Source organism: Sminthopsis crassicaudata, chromosome 6, assembly GCF_048593235.1.
Source record: "Sminthopsis crassicaudata isolate SCR6 chromosome 6, ASM4859323v1, whole genome shotgun sequence".
In the NCBI taxonomy this organism is placed as follows: domain Eukaryota; kingdom Metazoa; phylum Chordata; class Mammalia; order Dasyuromorphia; family Dasyuridae; genus Sminthopsis; species Sminthopsis crassicaudata.
The window spans coordinates 162,134,425-162,153,849 of record NC_133622.1 but is presented as its reverse complement, the minus strand read 5'-3'; the positions used below and the strand labels follow the sequence as shown (position 1 = coordinate 162,153,849).

At 37.1% G+C, this 19,425-nt stretch overlaps 2 protein-coding genes across 8 annotated transcripts in view; one reads left to right on the top strand and one right to left on the bottom strand.

Annotated features, from left to right (window-relative positions):
• Positions 1-4,931: 4,931 nt before the first annotated feature.
• Positions 4,932-11,648, bottom strand: CXCL9 (C-X-C motif chemokine ligand 9). The gene is made up of 4 exons (XM_074273802.1): positions 11,522-11,648; positions 10,214-10,340; positions 9,069-9,153; positions 4,932-6,318 (listed from the first exon to the last, which is right to left on the bottom strand). The coding sequence occupies exons 1-4, from the start codon at positions 11,583-11,585 to the stop codon at positions 6,217-6,219; spliced, it is 378 nt and encodes a 125-aa protein (XP_074129903.1). The 5' UTR covers positions 11,586-11,648; the 3' UTR covers positions 4,932-6,216.
• Positions 11,649-14,398: 2,750 nt separating this feature from the next.
• ART3 (ADP-ribosyltransferase 3 (inactive)) overlaps positions 14,399-19,425 on the top strand; it is a 124,213-nt gene continuing 119,186 nt past the window's right edge. For 5 of the 7 annotated variants that reach the window (XM_074275693.1, XM_074275686.1, XM_074275691.1 and 2 more), the window contains exon 1: positions 14,400-14,531. The gene's annotated coding sequence lies outside the window, so the exon portion shown is untranslated. Of the gene's footprint in view, positions 14,532-19,425 lie in introns of all 7 variants that reach the window. The other 2 variants (XR_012483545.1, XM_074275688.1) reach the window with 1 other exon arrangement.

Genomic DNA, 19,425 nt, shown 5'->3' with positions numbered 1-19,425 from the left:
ACCCAAAGACCCCAGCTTTTGGGATAAGAACTCAATGTTTGACAAAAATTGCTGGGAAAATTAGAAATTAGTATGGCAAAAACTAGGCATTGACCCACACTTAACACCGTACACCAAGATAAGGTTAAAATGGGTTCATGATCTAGGCATAAAGCATGAGATTATAAATAAATTAGAGGAACATAGGATAGTTTACCTCTCAGACCTGTGGAAGAGGAAGAAATTTATGACCAAAGAAGAACTAGAGATTTTTATTGATCACAAAGTAGAAAAGTTTGATTATATCAAATTGAAAAGTTTTTGTACAAACAAAACTAATGCAGATAAGATTAAAAGGAAAGCAATAAACTGGGAAAATATTTTTACAGTCAAAGGTTCTGATAAAGGCCTCATTTCCAAAATACATAAAGAATTGACTCTATAAGAAATCAAGCCATTCTCCAATTAATAAATGGTCAAAGGATATGAACAGACAATTCTCAGATGAAGAAATTGAAACTATGAAAAGATGCTCCAAGTCATTATTAATCAGAGAAATGCAAATTAAGACAACTCTGAGATACCACTACACACCTGTCAGATTGGCTAGAATGACAGGGAAAGATAATTCTGAATGTTGGAGGGGATGTGGGAAAACAGGGATGCTGATACATTGTTGGTGGAATTGTGAATACATCCATTCATTCTGGAGAATGATTTGGAACTGTGCTCAAAAAGTTATCAAACTGTGCATATCCTTTGAACCAGCAGTGTTACTACTGGGCTTATATCCCAAAGAGATCTTAAAGAAGGGAAAGGGACCTGTATGTGCAAGAATGTTTGTGGCAGCCCTCTTTGTAGTGGCCAGAAACTGGAAACTGAGTGGATGCCCATCAATTGGAGAATGGCTGAATAAATTGTGGTATATGAATATTATGGAATATTATTGTTCTGTAAGAAATGACCAACAGGGTGATTTCAGAAAGGCCTGGAGAGACTTACATAAACTGATGCTGAGTGAAATGAGCAGGACAAAAAGATCATTATATACTTCAACAACAATACTATATGATGATCAATTCTGATGGACGTGGCCATCTTCAACAATGAGATGAACCAAATCAGCTCCAATAGAGTATTAATGAACTGAACCAGTTATGCCCAGGGAAAGAATTCTGGGAGATGACTTTGAACCACTATATAGAATTCCCAACACCCCTATTTTTGTCCTCCTGCATTTTTTATTTCCTTCACAGGCTAATGGTACACTATTTCAAAGTCCGATTCTTTTTGTACAGCAAAATAACTGTTTGGACATGTATACATATATTGTATTTAATTTATACTTTAACATATGTAACATGTATTGGTCAATCTGCCATCTGGGGGAAGGGGGTGGGAGGAAGGAGGGGAAAAATTGGAACTAAAGGCTTGGCTATTGTCAGTGTTGTAAAATTACCCTTGCATATATCTTGTAAATAAAAAGCTATAATAAAAAAATAAAGAATATAACTTGAGAAAAAAAAAGAAGTCCCAAAATGACTCATATGGAAATATGTTTAAAATTGATGGACATGTATAAAACTATATCAGATTGCTTACTAGCATGGGAAGAGAGAAAATAAGAGGAAGGGAGAAAAAAATTGGAATTCAAAATGATAGGAAAAATAAAGCTGAAAACCATACAGAAGAAAAAAAAAAGAACAACTAATAAAATATTTTTAAAAACCAAGTTTATAGAAATCAGATTAAAAATTCCTGGTCAAAGCTATCTAAGGTAATCAAATGTTACTATTAACAACCTAGAAATCAAGTAGAAATACATATTACAAGAAATCTACTTGTAAAGTTCCATTTGTTCTGTTTTACTTGAGACAACTAGAATTCTTTATATCTAACTGAATAAACAAAATCTAGAAATCAAGGGAGAAAATGCTTATATAATAACATTACAACAATTCAACTGGAGGATTCCGATTCATGGTGTTTGTCCACAATTATCTAGAATATTAAAAAGTTATTTAGAAAAACTAAATATTATGATTAGAAAACACACATTAGTTTCTGGATGCTTTGGACATCAGCCCTGGGGGCAGCATGCTCCTAGGACAATCTCTCCCTTTCAAATAAATTATTAAAAACTCTCTAATCTCTATCTTGCCTCAGTTTCTCCAGCATTACAGTTTTAGCAGGAGAAAAGCTACCTCTTCATGTGAAACAGAGGAAGGAGAGGATAATGGCAAAAGGAAGCTAGGTGATTGAGATAAGGAGCAGGAGAGAAAAAGAAACTTGATTTTTTCAATGGAAATTTAATAAAATATCAATCCCTGTCCCTGAGACTATTTCTTGCTGGCATCGAAGTACTTTATAAGAAAAATCTTTTGAATCTGGAGGATCTCTGGAGGGAATGACCTCCTTAGCAAGCTAGTATCTTAATTGGAGCCAAAATTGGAGGCAAAATTCTCAGTTGAGATTTGGAGGAAGAACTATGGGAATTTGGATTGAGTGAATCTCAAAAGAAAGGTGACTAATTGTGGTAGAGAAAGAGAACCAAGAGCATCAATAAGTAGTAAAGACTACTTATTTCAACCAATGAGTCAGGAAAATAAGTGACAGGACAGTCAATACTGGAAATGATGGGGGAACCCCAAAACTGTCGAAAACTTTAGGAGGAAGCCAGGGGTTCCTTGAAGGGGAGAAACTTTCCTTGAACTCTTGAGAAAATCTCCTCTGTGAAAGATCTGCCCCAGGGAATCAAGATAAGTAGTTTCATTCTGTTATCCTGGAGGAGACCAGCAACACCCTCCATTGATATCACCCTCTACTGATTACACCCTCTATTGAGTTGAAGATTAGTCCAGGACTATTCATTCAATTGGAGATCTTCTATTCAATTGGAAGATCTCAGTCTGATTTCTATTCAAACTGCCCCTAGGCCAGTATCTTCCCATAAACCTAAGAACTATCAGCAAACCTCTTTGTCTGCTAAGAGAATTCTTTTCTTAGTGAAAAAAAAAAATAAACTTTCCTTTTATTGCCACAGATACTCTGGTTCATGAATCCTTTCCATGGGGACCTCTCTCTCTCTCTCTCTTCCCCCCCCCCCAGCCCAATCTCACACTTCATCAGAAAGATAGACCAAGGAAGCTGTATCAACGATGAAAGCAAATTTGTTGCCTATGGAACAAAAATTTCATAGTGCACAGTGAAAGGGGTAGGTTACATTACAATGGGATGTTAGAGAGGTTGAGTTGAGGGTAATAAGGGATTAGACAATGGGAGCTAGAAAACAGAGCTTGGGTAAAGGTAGTTGGGATTCAGAATTAATGAGATAGAGAGGGTATGTTGGGGGAGAGTTTGTTAAACATTAACAAATGAATTCAGATCATTTTCATTGTCTATAGAGTTTTGGCCCAGGGGATTTCAGAGCATTAGGTACTTCAATGGAGGAGACTATGTTAGAAGCTGAAAGAACTGTCCTTCTCCCAAGAAAGGAAGCACAGTTGGAGACTTGATGGAATGACTATTTCTCCTCTTCTCTGGAAAGGAATAGAATGGTGTTTCCCTTCTTCCTGGAGTGAATTAGGAGACTACACAGTTGATCTAGTTCAGTGGGATGTCATTTGTCTTCTTCCCTTGGGACACTAGAGATCAGATAAGAGATACTCCAACACTTGGAGCCTACATTCCCTGTGGAGGAGACAGGCAACCTCAGAGCAATTAAATCAAGACAAACTGGGAAAGCATATAAAGGACAGGGATTGGCTAAGGTTGCTGCAAATTAATCACGACTGCCTAGCCATAGTGATAGAGATAGCAACCCAAAGTTTTGAGGAAGAATGTTCTTTCTTCTAATCATTTATCTTTTGGCCTAATTCTACCACAGTCCCCAACTAATATCTCCACTCTCTACCACCAATTTGATTTTGGCCCTTCTGAAAAAGACAAGACTTTTTTTTTTTTTTAAATGAAAGGTGTTGCTTTCATTTTTTAATGTTCTCTAATCAATATCAAGAATACATTTTTCTACTTCAATTTATATAATCATTACATACAATTATTTATGATTCATCAGACAATCTTAGATGAACAAAATATAGTTATTTTTTGCAACTCCTACTGCCCTAGGAACTGACAAAAAATAAGGGTGGCATTCCTATTGGATAGGGAAGTGAGGCAAGTTATTTAGGGCAATAAGAGGCACAAAGTGGATCAAGGTAGCAGATAGAATGAGCATAGGTTTAGTAAAGGAAGAAAGTCTGGATGAGTTGGGAAGTTAGCTGGAATAGAATGCTTAATCTTAGAGAAAAATAACAAATTATATTAAGAGGTTGGATAGATGATATAGGGTCAGATTATAGCTGGCCTAGAAAATCAGAGGTTGTTTTGTTTTTGGTGGTACTATTAACTCTCATTTCTAAGACTTGAAATGTTTTGCAAAATAGGTTCCTTTTAGGGACTTTGAAGCAGTTAATGCAAGCCTAACCACTTGGGGGAGCTTGTGAGCAGGTTCAGACTCAGGTCATTGTCACTGAATTGTAGGATATTGCTTTATCTACCCTACAAGTTCTGTCCAGTACTTTTAGGTAATCTACTTTTCATGTACCATATCATCACTACCCTACAACTATCCCCACTTCTCCCTTTCAGAGGTGAGTTTATTTAGATTGTGAACTCCTTGAAGATTTTCTTTCTCTCCCTCTCCCTCTCCCTTTCCCTGTTCTTCTCTCCCTCTCTATTCAATTGTATCCCCAGTACTTAGCGCAGTGTCTAGTACATAGCGGGCACTTAATAAACATTTATTGTATTATATTTGGATTTTGAAATGCTAGGGGAAGCATGTAAAAAAAAAAATGAGATTCAGCTCAAGCCTTTCAGTCTAAAATGGCTATTCATTCCCAGCTCATGAGTTTTTTGAGCCAATGATTTCTTTCACAAACTCAGAAAACAGATATGAGAATATTTGACTATATTTGCTCCATGATGTTTCTATAAGGGTTATAAGGGATAGTCTAAAAAGAGGAGTTTTCCATTTCCTTCATCTATACACAAGATTTTTAAAAATAGCACAAGGCTTAATTGGACCAATATGTTTTCTTACAATATTAAAGATTTAGAAGTGGGAATGAACATTGTGAAAAATAACTATATCTGTACATTTCCAGATGTCTTTTCTAAACAATTATACCATGGGATATAGAAAGTGAGGGTGTTAACAGGCTCCAGGGAAATTCATTTTCCCCTGGATTGGAAAATAAGTAGAAAAGAAGAATAAAGAGTTTCATCATTTCTCAAGTTTGCTCTGGGACGGCAATGTATAAGTCTGCATTATCTCCTTAATAATTATTCTCAGAAAACAGTTTGGGAACCCATTTTGCCCTGATGTCACATCATTTAGTCCAGTGCAGCATCTGTCTTAGTCACTTCCCTATCCTCCTGCTTTTCCCCCACAAGCCTCTTAGTCTTTAGTCCAAGGTGAATGTTATGGCAGGTTTCTGAGTCCCTAAATGATACCAAGTCAAAAGGAGGGTTACATGCAATCCTTGTAAATTTTTTTGAGACCTACAGATTTTTAAAATTAGCCTGCTAAAGGCAAGAGCAACCCAATAGCACACAGCTCCAGAACTCGTGGGAGGAAGAGAAAAGAAAAGAAATGGGTCTGAATGATGCACAAAATAAAATGTTTAGGAAGGAAAGCAGGAATTAACCAAGGACTGCATCCACAGTAACTTCTTGTGAACATGGGACAATCTTTGTGGATGTCAAGGGGTATATGAGGGCACGTGCTTGTGTTTTGATTCTCTTCACTGTGATCTTTCTTCACCTTAAAGAGGTATTTTTTCCAAAAGGAAGGATTCCTATCTTTTTCATCATTATACATTGCAGACACTAGTCTGAGAAGTGATTGAAATTTCAAAAACAGTATTCAATTGCATACATTTAACCTATATCAGATTACTTACTATCTTGGGAATAGGGGAGGTAACAGAGAGAAGGAGAAAAGTTTGGAATACAAAGTCTTACAAAAACAAATGCTGAAAATTATCTACATGTATTTGGGAAATAAGATAAAATTGAACATTTAAAGATTATTCATTAATATTTCATCATCATGGTTAATATTTGTAGTTATGATATTGGTTAAACTTTTGGATACATTTTTAACATAATTTTTCTTAACTTTTTGCCTTTTAAGAATGTTTGAACATGAAAGGCTTTTTTTGGTGAAGTGGCTTCTTATGCAGTCTTCCTTGGGGGAGGACGATGAGCTTTTTTAAACTTTTTACCATTTTTGACTTGTCTTTTATTTCCTGTTTTTGGTTTCTTCTTTTTGTCAGTCTGAAAGAAGAAAAGAAATAAAAATGAGTTCTTTTTCTCTTAACTTTTAAAAACATACTGAATTGAATTTGGACACTTGATTATGTCCTTTCTTCACCTTAAAATTGTGGTTTAAAGATTTGTATGATTAATTTTTTTCAACTAATTTGGAAATACATTCGTGGGAGTTCACATACCATTAAAAAGACTTTATTTTTATACCTAACTATAGCATCCAATCTGAATAATAAATTTGCTCTCACATTGTCGTGAATTGGTTCCTTTGCTTCTCTAGATTTTGTTTTCAACATCCATAATATAGAGGCAGTATTGACAAGCAATAGTTAGTAGATAGGAAGAATATTTGGCTTCTTTGAAGAGTATCCTTTCATCCATGAACAGTTAGAGTGCTGAAAGGAGCAAAAAATGAGTTGCTGTGTAAAAAAAAAAGGATTAGATAAAATTCGGATATTACATTAAAGCACTGCTCCTTTCCTATGTGAACAATTTGGAGTCTGAAAGAGGACAGAAAGAGAGTTTTGGTATTTGAAAAAAAGACAAAAATCCATGTGTAAAGAAGAGAAGATAATTAGAAGAACTAAATGGTGATGCTAGAAGACTTGTTGAGAACAGAGAAATGACTAAAGCTTCAGAGTATTGTGATCCTATAGTTCATTTGCATCCAATTTAAATTTTTTTTGCTCAAGATTTTAAAATTCACTAAGTGACAAATCAGAGAACTGAAGTCTAGGAGATGATCAAAGAAGGACTCTTAGTTTCACAGCTAACAGAAAAGTAAAATTTGTGAGTTTTAATGAGGGAAAGATAAGTCATTGAGCACCAAAAGGATCTGGTTTGAGCCACTGCGAATGTTTTAGAAGGGAATGGGAGAAGAGCAGAAAAACAAGTTGGAAGCTAAGTTGAGGAAAAAGTAGAAGACAATTAGGAGAATGAACTTTTAGGGAAGCTGGGTGTTGCTGATTGAATGGAGCTGAAACCTTTCAGAGTACTAGGGCTGCTCTCTACTATCATCTTTGCTCGGATAGGGAGAAACAGAAGGGAAAAGATAGGTTGTACATCTGCTTTGCTGTTAAATAAAGACTTGAAGAAGCCAGCAACATGTTGAATGTAGAAATGGCTGGGCTTTTTTGCATTACTTAGAAAGCCAAGCTGAGCAGCTTTACAGCTCTCTGCCTCAAAGGAATTTCTTATCTGTATTACAGTATAATACCTCAGAACTCTTTTTAGGGTGATTATGGGTTAAAAAAGCTTTTCTTTGCTTCACTAGATTGAGAGTACATGAAGAACATATTTGCCCAGCAGGAGAACATTGAATCCCTGAGGAGAAGCAGCTAGCAAAGAAGTAGTTTTATATAGTACAAATAGTTTCTCTGAGGGGATCAAAAAACATTAAGAACTGTGGTCCAAAATTGTGAGTTGCATCTGCTAGGTTTCTATAATTATCTACCTATTTGCCAGCATGGATATCATGTGCCTTGGTAGGAACATGTGATGCAGCTTATGGATTAATTGTAATGAATTGGTTATTCCTGTATTTCCTTGTATTAAATGACTGTAATAGACTGATTATTATTGACATAACCTTATCATTAATTACAGTTTTTTTATGTTTAAGAGATAATGGTGTCATCACTGTGATTGATTTTGTATAGTTCAGAAGCGTAACAGTGTGAGCTCAAGAGCTACAGTGGCAAGTAAGGGAAATGTATTCCTCCCACAAAGGGGTCCCACAAGAGAGTTTGAGTTGTAGTTGCATAGTGGTGGTCCTTTTCAGAAAACCCAGACTTGCCAACAAAAAAGTGACTGGCACAATAGGAGACTGTCCCATATATTTCCATTCATTGATATCACCTATTAAAATCCTATTTGATATAGTAGTGAATCTCTCTACTAATGTTGATCATCAAGTGTTGGCTGGGATGTTGAAAAGTTAAATGAGGGGCAGCTAGGTGGCTCAGTGGATAGAGCACCAGCCTTGAATTCAGGAGGCCCCGAGTTCAAATCTGGTCTCAGACACTTAACACTTCCTAGCTGTGTGACCCTGGGCAAGTCACTTAACCCCAGCCTCAGGGGAAAAAAAAAAAAAAGGAAAGAAAAGTTAAATGACTTGCTCACAGTTACCTGGACAGTATATGTCAACTGGGATTTGATCCCAAGTCTTCCTGATTCTGAGATCTGTTTTGTAACTGTTATATTGCACTCCCTCTTAAAACTTAAATAATACAAATGTAAAAAATATTATTGCTCTTTTTACTGACTTCCTTATAAGGATATTTTGAAAAGATTTGTTAATTATAATCTTAGAACAAAAGCTAATTTCATATACATTATCTGCTAGCCAAAACATTTTATTTATTTATTTTCTTCCTGATTCTTCTTCCGCTTCCTTTGGACATGACTGGAGTAACTCTTTATGTAATCCCCTGATCTTCCCAATTCTGTGATATTTCTTTCTTTGAATCTCTTATAGATTCACAGAATTTCATTTCTATTTCTTCCACTTCCAAAACACAGAATACTATGAAATGCTATGCTTGAGATAACTAGCTACAGAGGGTATTTCTTCTTGGTACCAAAGAGAAACTTATTTACATTGTGCTATCCCTCCAGACCAGTTTAGTCTCTGGCATTGAGTTTGAGTTGATTATAGTAAGCTAAGTATATTTCCATGCTAACCTCCAAATCCATAACCCTCACAAGTTTTCGTTTTTAAGAGAGAAAGATGAAAATTAATTTTCCTTGCCACTCACCATTTTCTTCCAGTATTTTTCCAAAAACTTCACATATGGAGAATCTGGGTCCAGACATTTTTCCTCCCCATTTTTCATTGTTACACTGCCAAAAAAAATATTGAATTGGATCATTTCTATCTGTTAATGGACCTAAGGGTTCCCTATCACTGTAGGCTTTGAGTATTTGGTCAAGAAGTACTTCTCTTCCCACTAGAATACCTGAGGCTTTTAAAAGCCATGATGCTACATTGCCAGAGTTGTTAAATTTCTTTCCCAATATTTCTTTTTTTTAATTAATTTTATAATTATAAAATTTCTTGACAGTACATATGCATAGGTAATTTTTTACAACATTATCCCTTGTACTCCCTTCTGTTCTGAATTTTTCCCCTCCTTCCCTTTTCCCAATGTTTCTTAAGTGGAAAGTTGAAGAGCCAAGATTCAAACCTAGCTCCTCTTAACCTAAATCCAATGTTCTTTCTACTGTTCTATATGTCTTTTGCATTTTCCTATCTATATAATATTTAATATATTAATAATAATATAGTATAGTATAATAATAATTATTATATAAACTTTAAAGTTTACAAAGCACTTTATAAATATCATCTTATTTTATCCTCACAATACTCTGTGAGATTTATTATTCTCTTCATTTGATAGATGGGAAAATGTGTTTAAATGACTTGTCCAGAATCACACAGCTGGATTTGAACTAGATCTTCCTGACTTTAGAACCAGTGCCCCTGCCAGTGCACAACCTAGCTGCTTCTTCCCTTTACTGGGCTTAAACTCCTTGAAGGCAAAAATTGTTCTGTTTGTCTTTGTATTCTAACCCAAGGCCTTGCGTGTAGTAAGTACTTAATAAATTCTCGTTGATTGATTTGAATTATTTCTTATAAGGCAAGTTCACTTGCAATGACACTCAGGTAAGCATTCTTAAGCACTTACTATTATCAGGCACTTTACTAAATCTTGGGATGATCCTCAGAAAGCTCACAGTTTGATGGGAAACACAACATGAAACAACTATGTACAAACAAGCTGTATGCACGTATGCAATAATCAACAGAGGGAAGGCAGTAAATCAAGACGGATTAATATTTCAGAACCAATAAAGTAACAGTTCTTTCTATCTGCATTTTAGGTGGTTTTTTACTCACATGATCTCAACGTGTGAACAAAAAGGAGTTGAAGGTAACCGCACAAGATTTTCAATGTTTTTTTTCTGGATCTTGCCTTTACTGACATTGATGCAGGAACAGCGTCCTGTTGTGAAGATCAAGAATGCTAAGGGAAAAAGATCAGAAATGACAAGTCAGCATTAGTTAGTCCAGTGTCTCAGTCAAAATGACATAGATTTTAGATAGAGAATATACATTAACCATTTTACCACAAAATACTTGATTTAAGAAATAATCCATAATATGTAGATTATAGTCTCTTGAGTTCCTAAGAGGATATGCAGATCATGTGGGAATAAATTTTTTCAGATCCATTGAATTAAACAGAGGAGAGTTGTATTTAGCCTGCTCAGAAAGCTTGACTTTTGACCACCAGTCATAACCTCCATCTTGCATCAGCACACTTTTTATTGTTTTTCTATTACCTTTATTTTCAATTACATCCCTTTAAGCCTTCTACCCAGGAAGTCATCTCTTAACAAAGAATAAAAAAAGAAAAAGAAAAAATAGTTCAGCAAAACCACCCAACCAACACATCAATCTTTATGGCCCCACATGTAATATTCCATACTCATAGTTCCCCATTTCTATAAAAAAGGGAGGGAGGAACATTTTATTAACTCTTATGTAAGGGTATTGATTATCTTTAGAAGTGCTATCATAGGAGCAGATAGGTGGCACAGTGCACAGAGCACCAGCCTGAAGTCAGGAGGCCCCGAGTTCAAATCTGGTCTCAGACACTTAACACTGCCTAGCTGTGTGACCCTGGGCAAGTCGCTTAACCCCAATTGCCTCAGCAAAAAAAAGTGCTGTCATCAGTCTTCTTTTAAGAAGCTCAGAACATTCATAAAAGATAGGTAGGTAGAATACATGGGAATACTGAGGTCCAGAATCTAAGGGATTTGCCTAAAATCACACAATTAGTATGAGAACAGCAAATACACATTGAGGATTTCTGTTCCAAGACTAGCAACAACAATAAACTTTTCTTAAGGTGAAGTTAGAAAAACTGGAATTCAAATCCAGCCTCAGACATTTCCTAGCTTGTGTGACACTGGGCAAGTAACTTAACTTCTGTCTGCCTCAGTTTCCTCAACTATAAAATGGCAATTTGGCTTTGCAATTAACAATACCAAATTAACTTTGGACAGTCAACATTCATCATAGCAGAGAAAAACCAATTTTCACATAGTATCATTCATTATATTATAGCATTCTCAGGGATTTATAGTAAAACAATCATTTTTTGTTTCAATAATGAAAGCTAAGGCAGTCAAGTCCTTTTACCTTGAACTCCCATCAGGGTCAGGAAGAAGATCCCCCAGAAAAAGGCAATGTGGCAGCTCTTCATAATGGTTTCTATATGAGTGAGACTTCAAGGCTCAAGAGTTTCTCCTGTGCCCTGATATTTATCTGGGAAAGGCTCTTCCTTCCTTAACACAGATTGGCCATTTATTGAGATAATCCAGCTAAGTTTACGACATGTCATTATTGTAGGGGAAATCCTGAACCACAGATCCAGGGGAATTTCTCCTGTGTATCGTAGGTCTTTCACATAAATGGGTGGTTTATAGTAAGGGAGGTGAAACTAAGTTAGAGAATTCTTTGCTGCTCACTCTGATGAAGCAGATTATATTTTTCTATAGCTATTGTACCACTGAATGTTTTTGAATGAAAAAAGGTTCTCTCACAGGAGTGGGACACCTTTCATGCCCTCTAAAAGTCTGCTTGTTTGTTGGTGTTGTATACTCTAATTCTTGGGTAAATAGTAGGCTGGGTGGCATCTGAGAAATTTCCTATGCTTCTACCTGAAATAAAGATTCATGTTTTTAATATCAATATTCTTCTTGTGACGATTCTAGGCTATAGGCTTAAGGCATTAGTCTCTGGAGAAATAAAGTTGTATGTCATCTAAAGAGCAAAGAAGTGGGCAGGAATAGGGCGACAACATTTTAGCAATAAAGAATTGCTGTCAAGGATATCAACCGTGGGATATGTGATCAGAAAGGGTAAGAGATAACAGACAATCCATATATATTGTTAAGATTAACACCTTGTCAAGAGATCTCAGGGAAGGTCCCTGAGTATGAGTGAATGATTTACAGAGGGCATTACACACAAGATATGAAAGAGTAAATGGACTGAGATCTGCCCTGATGAAGCAAACCTCTTTATTGATAAAATTATAGATTTTTGTCTCAAATAGAAAATAAGATATATAAATACTAGTATATACAAATGCATATAAAATATATGTGTGTATATATAAACATGTAAACACACATGCACACATGTAGAGATAGAATTTCTTCCCAGAATATCTGTCTTATCTTCCCAGTCCAAATGTCAACCTCTGGATGTAAATTAAGTCCTCTGGGAGCCTCTGGAATATCATTTTCTGCATTCAGGACTACAATTCTACAATTAGTTTCCCCTGGTTTTACTTCACTCATTTGTAATCCAGGGCCTTGAGTTAACAGTTTGGAATCATAAATTGATCTTGGATTTCGAGATGTTTTAACCTTTGTTAAATATCCTTGGGGAGCATCCATAACTAATTGTGTAGCTTTAAGGGTCTTCAGGTTTCACGGAAGCTTATTCAAGCTAACAAAATACTGATATTCATTTATTCTGATATATTTATTCTGAACAAATACAAAGGATTGTGAAGACTATCTTTCTTTTGGTGTACTCTACCTTTCCCAGGGGAATATGTGGACTTTCAGAATTATAGTACATCCACCTTTCCCTGTGCTTCCACACCTGGAGACCCTCTCCCCCACTTTGGATTTCACTTGGTATGGCTCAGATGTATGTTTGTTATATAAGATTCAGAGTACCATCAAAGGGATAAGTCAGTGATGCCGAGTTGCTCAAGGTTAGTCACGTGGTAGCTATCTGTGGCAGAATTTGAACTCAGACATGAGTGTGTTGGTAAATATTTAACAACCAGATCTCTTAAAAAATATGTAAGGCACACTTGTGTGTTTAATCTGAAATAGTACAAAATTATGGATTATTTATTGAAGTCCTTTGGGAAGTATTTCCTGATCCTCATGCTTCCTGGTAGAGTTCATGTATTTTGTCCTCCCTAAAATTAAATCTTGGATATACCCATTGGCTAGATAAACACTGATATTGATTTCTAGAATTTGCCTCTGACAAGACCTCAGCCTCAGTTTCCTCCTCTGTAAAGTGAAGATAATGATAGCCTGAACCTCCTACGGTTGTTGTGACGGTCAAAGGAGATACATGGGAAATGCTTTGTATCCCTTACAACGGTATAAGAAAGTTACTACTATTTTTACTATTTTAAGCAAGACCCTTTGAGGGAGTATTATTAGACAGACATTAACCAACTAAGCATGCACAAGTGGCCCCAAGTGACAAGGTCAATTAGGGCAAAATCCGTGGTCCAGGGTGGGAAGTTTCTGGGTTGAGGCCAACTGAGCATGCCCAGAAGCTCCCCAGGAGGGAAGCCTTAATCAGGCAGAGACAGACTGAGCATGCCCAAAAGAGACCTTGGAGTCACATGTTATTATTATACATGTATTATACATATATACACCTAGACGGCCTCAGGCAGCCTGACTGAGCATGCTCAGAAGAGACTTTGGTGTCACATTATTATTATACATGTATTATGTATATATACATACCCAGAGGGCCTCAGGGAGCCTGACTGAGCATGCTCAGAAGAAACCTCAGAGGCACATGGTAAACATGTTTTATATATATATACATACCCAGAGGGCCTCAGGCAGTCTGACTGAGCATGCTCAAAAGAGACCTTGGAGTCAAGTTATTATTATACATGTATTATGCATATATACATACCCAGAGGGCCTCAGGCAGCCTGACTGAGGATGCCCAGAAGCTCTCCAGGAGGGAAGCCTTAATCAGGCAGAGGCAGACTGAGCATGCCCAAAAGAGACCTTGGAGTCACGTTATTATTATACATGTATTATACATATATACATACCCAGAGGGCCTCAGGCAGCCTGACTGAGCATGCCCAGAAGAGACTTTGGAGGCAAATGTTATTATTGTACATATATGCGTATCTATTATGTATTTGCATTCACATATATATATACACACATAAACATATATATGTGGGGACAGACTGAGCATGCCCAGAGGGCCCCAAGCAGCAAGTCTCATTGAGCATGCTCAGAAGTGGCCCAAGAAGTCTTCAGAAGCTTGAGGCTCGGATGGATGCCGGGGAGGTGAGAGGCGAGTGAGGCGAGGCCATCTTTCTAGAAAGGATCAAGGCCTGGGGAGAGGTCTTGCTGAAGTAAGATGTGGGGCAAACAAAAGTCCCTAACCCCTTCTTGCCCATCTCCCCTCCACTCCTCTTAGATGGTTCCTTCCCCTCCCCCACTACGGGCTGATGGGAACTCCCAGCAGTCAGTGGGCCTTCCAGTCAAATGAGCGTTGGGCCAAAGAAAGAGTTTTGTTTGTTTAATTATTCATAAATGAGTTGGGGAGGGTGTGGCCTAGATAGACCACCTTTGGTGATAACCTGGATTGTTGTTGCCCAGCTTTGTTAGGGGGTGATGACTCTGGGTAGAGAAAGTGCTGGAAACCTTGTTTTAAAAGGGAGGTAATAAAAAATTTAAAAACAGCAACAAGAAAAATACTTGTGGAGTGGGTGTCTGTATAAAGAAGGAGCGGGTTCTGGCCATCCAACCCAAGCATGCAGGTGACTACGAAGGCATGTGCCTTGTTCTCTGGGCGGGGGCATGCAGAATAAGATGGGGAAATAGGGAGCACTGCTTTGGGGAAGGAACATTCCCGAAGCTATCCAATCTTCTGCCCCCGCCAGCCCCAGCTTGTCTTGCTGCCTTTGTTGCTGAATCAGTGCTGAATGGGTTCCAAACCTAGCCAAAGACCCAGTTTCTGGTCTAGCTAGGGATTTCCAGGAAAAGATACAAGATATTAAGAAACTGTTATTCCTATTACTTTTTTTTTTAATTGTTCAGGGTTTATTCAAATGAACTTTAGACTCTTGCTTGTCATTCATTTACTTATCACATGTTCTTTGAAAATAAAATAAAGGCATTCAACAGTTATTAGAAGTGTATTCTGTGCTTTATATCTGTTTCTTAAAAGTCTATGGAAATGGATAAAGGAATAAATCCCCAATCTCTCTAGTTAATGCTTTACTCAGTTAGGTGCTAGATTCTTTATTTTGTCCTTCTTATCTATTGGATGGTGGAAATAAGAGTGCCATGAATCCCCGGATCTCTTGCCATTCGCGCTTCGGGAGTGGGCTCAGTGCTACAGCTTTATGCGATCACAGATTCATAGATCCGTGAGACAGAAATAATCGATCCCAGGACATTTCTGGAAATTTCAGATCTGCTTTAATTCACGCCCTAATCATCTCTTCCCTAGATATTTGAAACAACCTCTTACTTGATTTTCCATCCTCAGGCCTCTTCTCACTCTAGTGTGTCCTTCACCGGGCTGCCTCAGTGATTTTCCTTAAGCACGGATCTGGCCAAGGAACAACCCTATGTAATAATGACGCAGAAATTTAAAAGTTGAGGGCCAGGTTTAAAAGGGCTTTAAAAGTTTGTATTTTATCCTAGAAAAAAAGGGAATGGCTGAAGAATTTTCATTTCCGCTTCAGTGTGTATCACTTCCTGTTTCTCTATTCCATAATCCAACCAAATTGTTCTCCACTCTGGCCTTCGAAAGGCATTCCGTCTCCCGCTTGTGCTTGCCACTGACTTCCCTATTCCACTCTCACTGCTGCAAAAGACACCTCCTTTCTTTCAAGACTCAGCCCAGACATTGGCTTCCCGGGGATCCTTTGTATTTTGATCTCTCCTTTTCCCCTTCTCTGCCATTGCTTCCTAGTTTAACTACATTGTATTTCCTTTTTACAGTTATCTACTTAAATGTAAGCACTTTGAGAGTAGGGATTGTTGCATTCTCTATTTTTTTATATTTTTAGATTGCTGCATTGTTTTTGTTCATATCCTCAGTGTGTAGTGCAGCGCCTGACATTTTAAGTCTTGTTGACCTAGGGTTGTGAGCCCAGGCTTTTCCTATACCCTTCCGTTTTCCAGGAGTTACACATGACTCATGGCTGGGATATACTTGATAGATAGAATTATTCTACATAATAAAATACCCTGGAGTCTACATGGTCTGTTCTCACAGTCTGATTGAGCTGGAATACTAAGAGTAGAAAGCTTGGTATAATGCAAAAAGCACCGGCCTAGAAATCTCCTAACTTTTCCTGGCACAACTGAGTGACTTTGGGCAAGATCATTTGATTTCTGTGAGTCTTAGTACCGCATCTTTATGATGAGGTTGTTGGATTAGACGATGTGGAACAATAGCTGATATGCTTATTTTTAATTAATTATTTTTTTACAAAAGTTTTATGCATGGATAATTTTTCAGCATTGACAATTGCCAAACCTTCTGTTCCAACTTTTTCCCCTCCTTCGCCCCACCCCCACCCCCAGATGGCAGGTTGGCCAATACATGTTAAATATGTTAAAGTATAAGTTAAATACAATATGTGTATACATGTCCAAACAGATGTTTTGCTGTACAAAAAGAATCGGACTTTGAAATAGCGTACAATTAGCCTGTGAAGGAAATAAAAAATGCAGATGGACAAAAATAGAGGGATTGGGAATTCTATGTAGTGGTTCATAGTCATCTCCCAGAGCTCTTTCTCTGGTGTAGCTGGTAGCTGATATGTTTATATAGCAGGTTTCAAATTTTGTGAAGTTGAGGTAGGGACTGTTCTAGTCCATTTTACAGTGAGACACTGAGACACAGAAAAGACAGAGAGAAATGAAACCCAAGTCTGTCTTGTTCTAACTTGGAGGCAGCTGGTGGTGCCATGGATGGAGCCAGACTCAAGAAGTCCTGAGCTCAAATTTAGCCTCAGCCACTTACTGTGTGACCTTGGGCAGGCCACTTAATCTTTTTTTCTGTAAAATGAGAATTAGAATAGCACCTATCTCCTAAGATTGTTTTGAAGATCAGAAGAAATAATATTTGTAAAATACTTAGCACAGTACATGGCATATAGTGGGTTCTCTATAAATGCTTGCTTTTATAATTTTTATTATTTTTAACCTGGGTGCTCTTTTTAAGATACCACACTGTCTCTCATGAGGGCTCATCTAACTACAAAATTCTTTATTTCTAGGACATAGGGATAATGCTATTTTTAGGGTTCTTTGCTTGAAGTCAGCTTGCAGTTAGAATTCTTTTCAGTCTCTCTTAATTTCATCCCCCTTCTGCTGTCCAAAATAGAAGAATTTCCCTTCTCTCTTGGGGAGAGAAGAGAGGACAAAGAAGAAGGCATCTCTAAATTTTATTGTATAGGATAGTTGGAAAGAACAATATGCAATCAGTGCCACTTTTTCTATTACATGAGGAAGAAAAGAACTTTTGTTTTTTTATTGTGATTTGCAGGGTAGTTTTTGTCTGTCAAAATGAAACTTGTTAAGTCTGAGTTTCTCAGAATGAACTTCGACTTCTTTCATCAGCTCCTATGGTCAATAGGGAAGAATATGTTGACAAGAAGGCTTGATTTCCTGAAAATCACTGATGATCCTACATGAAACTTTTATTTTCAAACAAAAGGAGTTTCATTTTCTTATTTCCATTTTTTTTTCTTGACTGACTCTTCATAGACTGGCTGTCATCCAGCTCATTGTAATAGTAGGAATAGGTTTCAGATCCTTGTCTGCAAGCAGCTCAGCTATCTCTGAGACAGGAACAAATTTCTCCTTTGCTGACCTTGCATATGGTCTTTAATTTTGCATTTTCCCCTTTGGTTTGGGAAACTATTGAGATCCTTGGACAGTAGGCTTATTTTGGGAGAGACAGAATTCCAAAGGTCAACTATGGCCAAACACAAACAAATGACATTATGTACATGTTCAAATCTGTTGCCTTTGGAAGATCAAGTAGTCTTATTTGAAAAGCCCATATCCATATGGGCTGTGACTCCCCAATGAAGATGTGAACTCCTTGAGAACCAGGACTTGTTTTTTTCTATTTGTATTCCTAATGTTTAGCACAGTGCTTTGTACACAATAAGAACTTAATAAATGCTTTTAAAAATTCATTCAAGATGCATAGTCATTAAATGTGGGGTATTAGAGAGTTGGCTTTGGAATAAGAAGTCCTGGATTCAAGTACTGTGTGTACACTGTCCCACCCTTCCTTTCTCTCTCTGTCTGTCTCTCCTCTTCTCTCTCTGTGTGTTTCTCTGTCTCTGTCTCTCTCTGTCTTTGTCCCTGTTTCTCTGTCTCTGTTTCTCTCTATCTCTCTCTGTCTCTCTTTCTCTGTCTGTCTGTTTCTTTCTCTCTCTGTCTCTGTCTCCCCTCTCTCTGTGTTTCTCTGTCTCTGTCTGTCTCTGTCTCTGTCTGTCTGTTTTTCATACACACACACACACACACACACACACACACACACACACACACACACACACAAAGTTACACAGTGGATGGAGTGCCAGGCGTCAGGCAGATATGAGTTCAGATTGGACCTCAGACACTTAGGAGCTATGTATGTAATCTTGAGCCAGTCACTTAACCTCTGTTGTTCTCTGTTTCTTCAACCATAAAATTAAGATAATAATACCACTTGCTTATTAGGATTGTATGAGAATCATATGACATTATAATTGTTAAACACTTAGCACAGTTAGCTATTATTATCATACCTTTTTAAAAATTGAATTTACTTTTTTCAATTAATGAAAGTCTTCTTTCTCCTTTTCCTCTTCCCCTCCATTCAAAGAGAAAGAAAAACAAAGTCTAACAAATATGTATAATCAAATAAAAATTCTTGCACTGGCCATGTCTTAAGTGTAACACCTCTGACAGAAGATGGGCAACCTTTTTCACCATGAGTTCTTTGGAATCATTGTTGCTCATTATGTTGATTAGTCTTGTTTCTTTTTTGCAGTGTTATTGTTATTGTCTAAGTCAGTGAGTCTGCTTCTGCTTATTTCACTGCATTAATTCATACATGTTTTCCAGGTTTCCTTGAGAAACTAAAAATGAATTTTTAGACTGAATATTCCTCATATTGAAGAAATCATAGGTCTAGATTAAAAACAAATGATGTTTTATGAAGGAGAAAGTTGTGTTCAGCAAAATCTTCAAGCATTTTTAAGTGCAATTTGTGTGTTAGACCCTAGG

What these genes read in the sequence shown, in the direction of transcription:
- CXCL9 (XM_074273802.1), bottom strand. Translation starts at nt 11,585, where the DNA reads ATGAAGAGCTGCCACATTGCCTTTTTCTGGGGGATCTTCTTCCTGACC. An exon ending in GACCCTGATGGGAGTTCAAG is followed by an intron (nt 10,341 to 11,521) that starts GTAAAAGGACTT and finishes TTTTTCCCTTAG; the next exon opens with CATTCTTGATCTTCACAACA. An exon ending in AAAAATACTGGAAGAAAATG is followed by an intron (nt 6,319 to 9,068) that starts GTGAGTGGCAAG and finishes TTCTTCTTTCAG; the next exon opens with ACTGACAAAAAGAAGAAACC.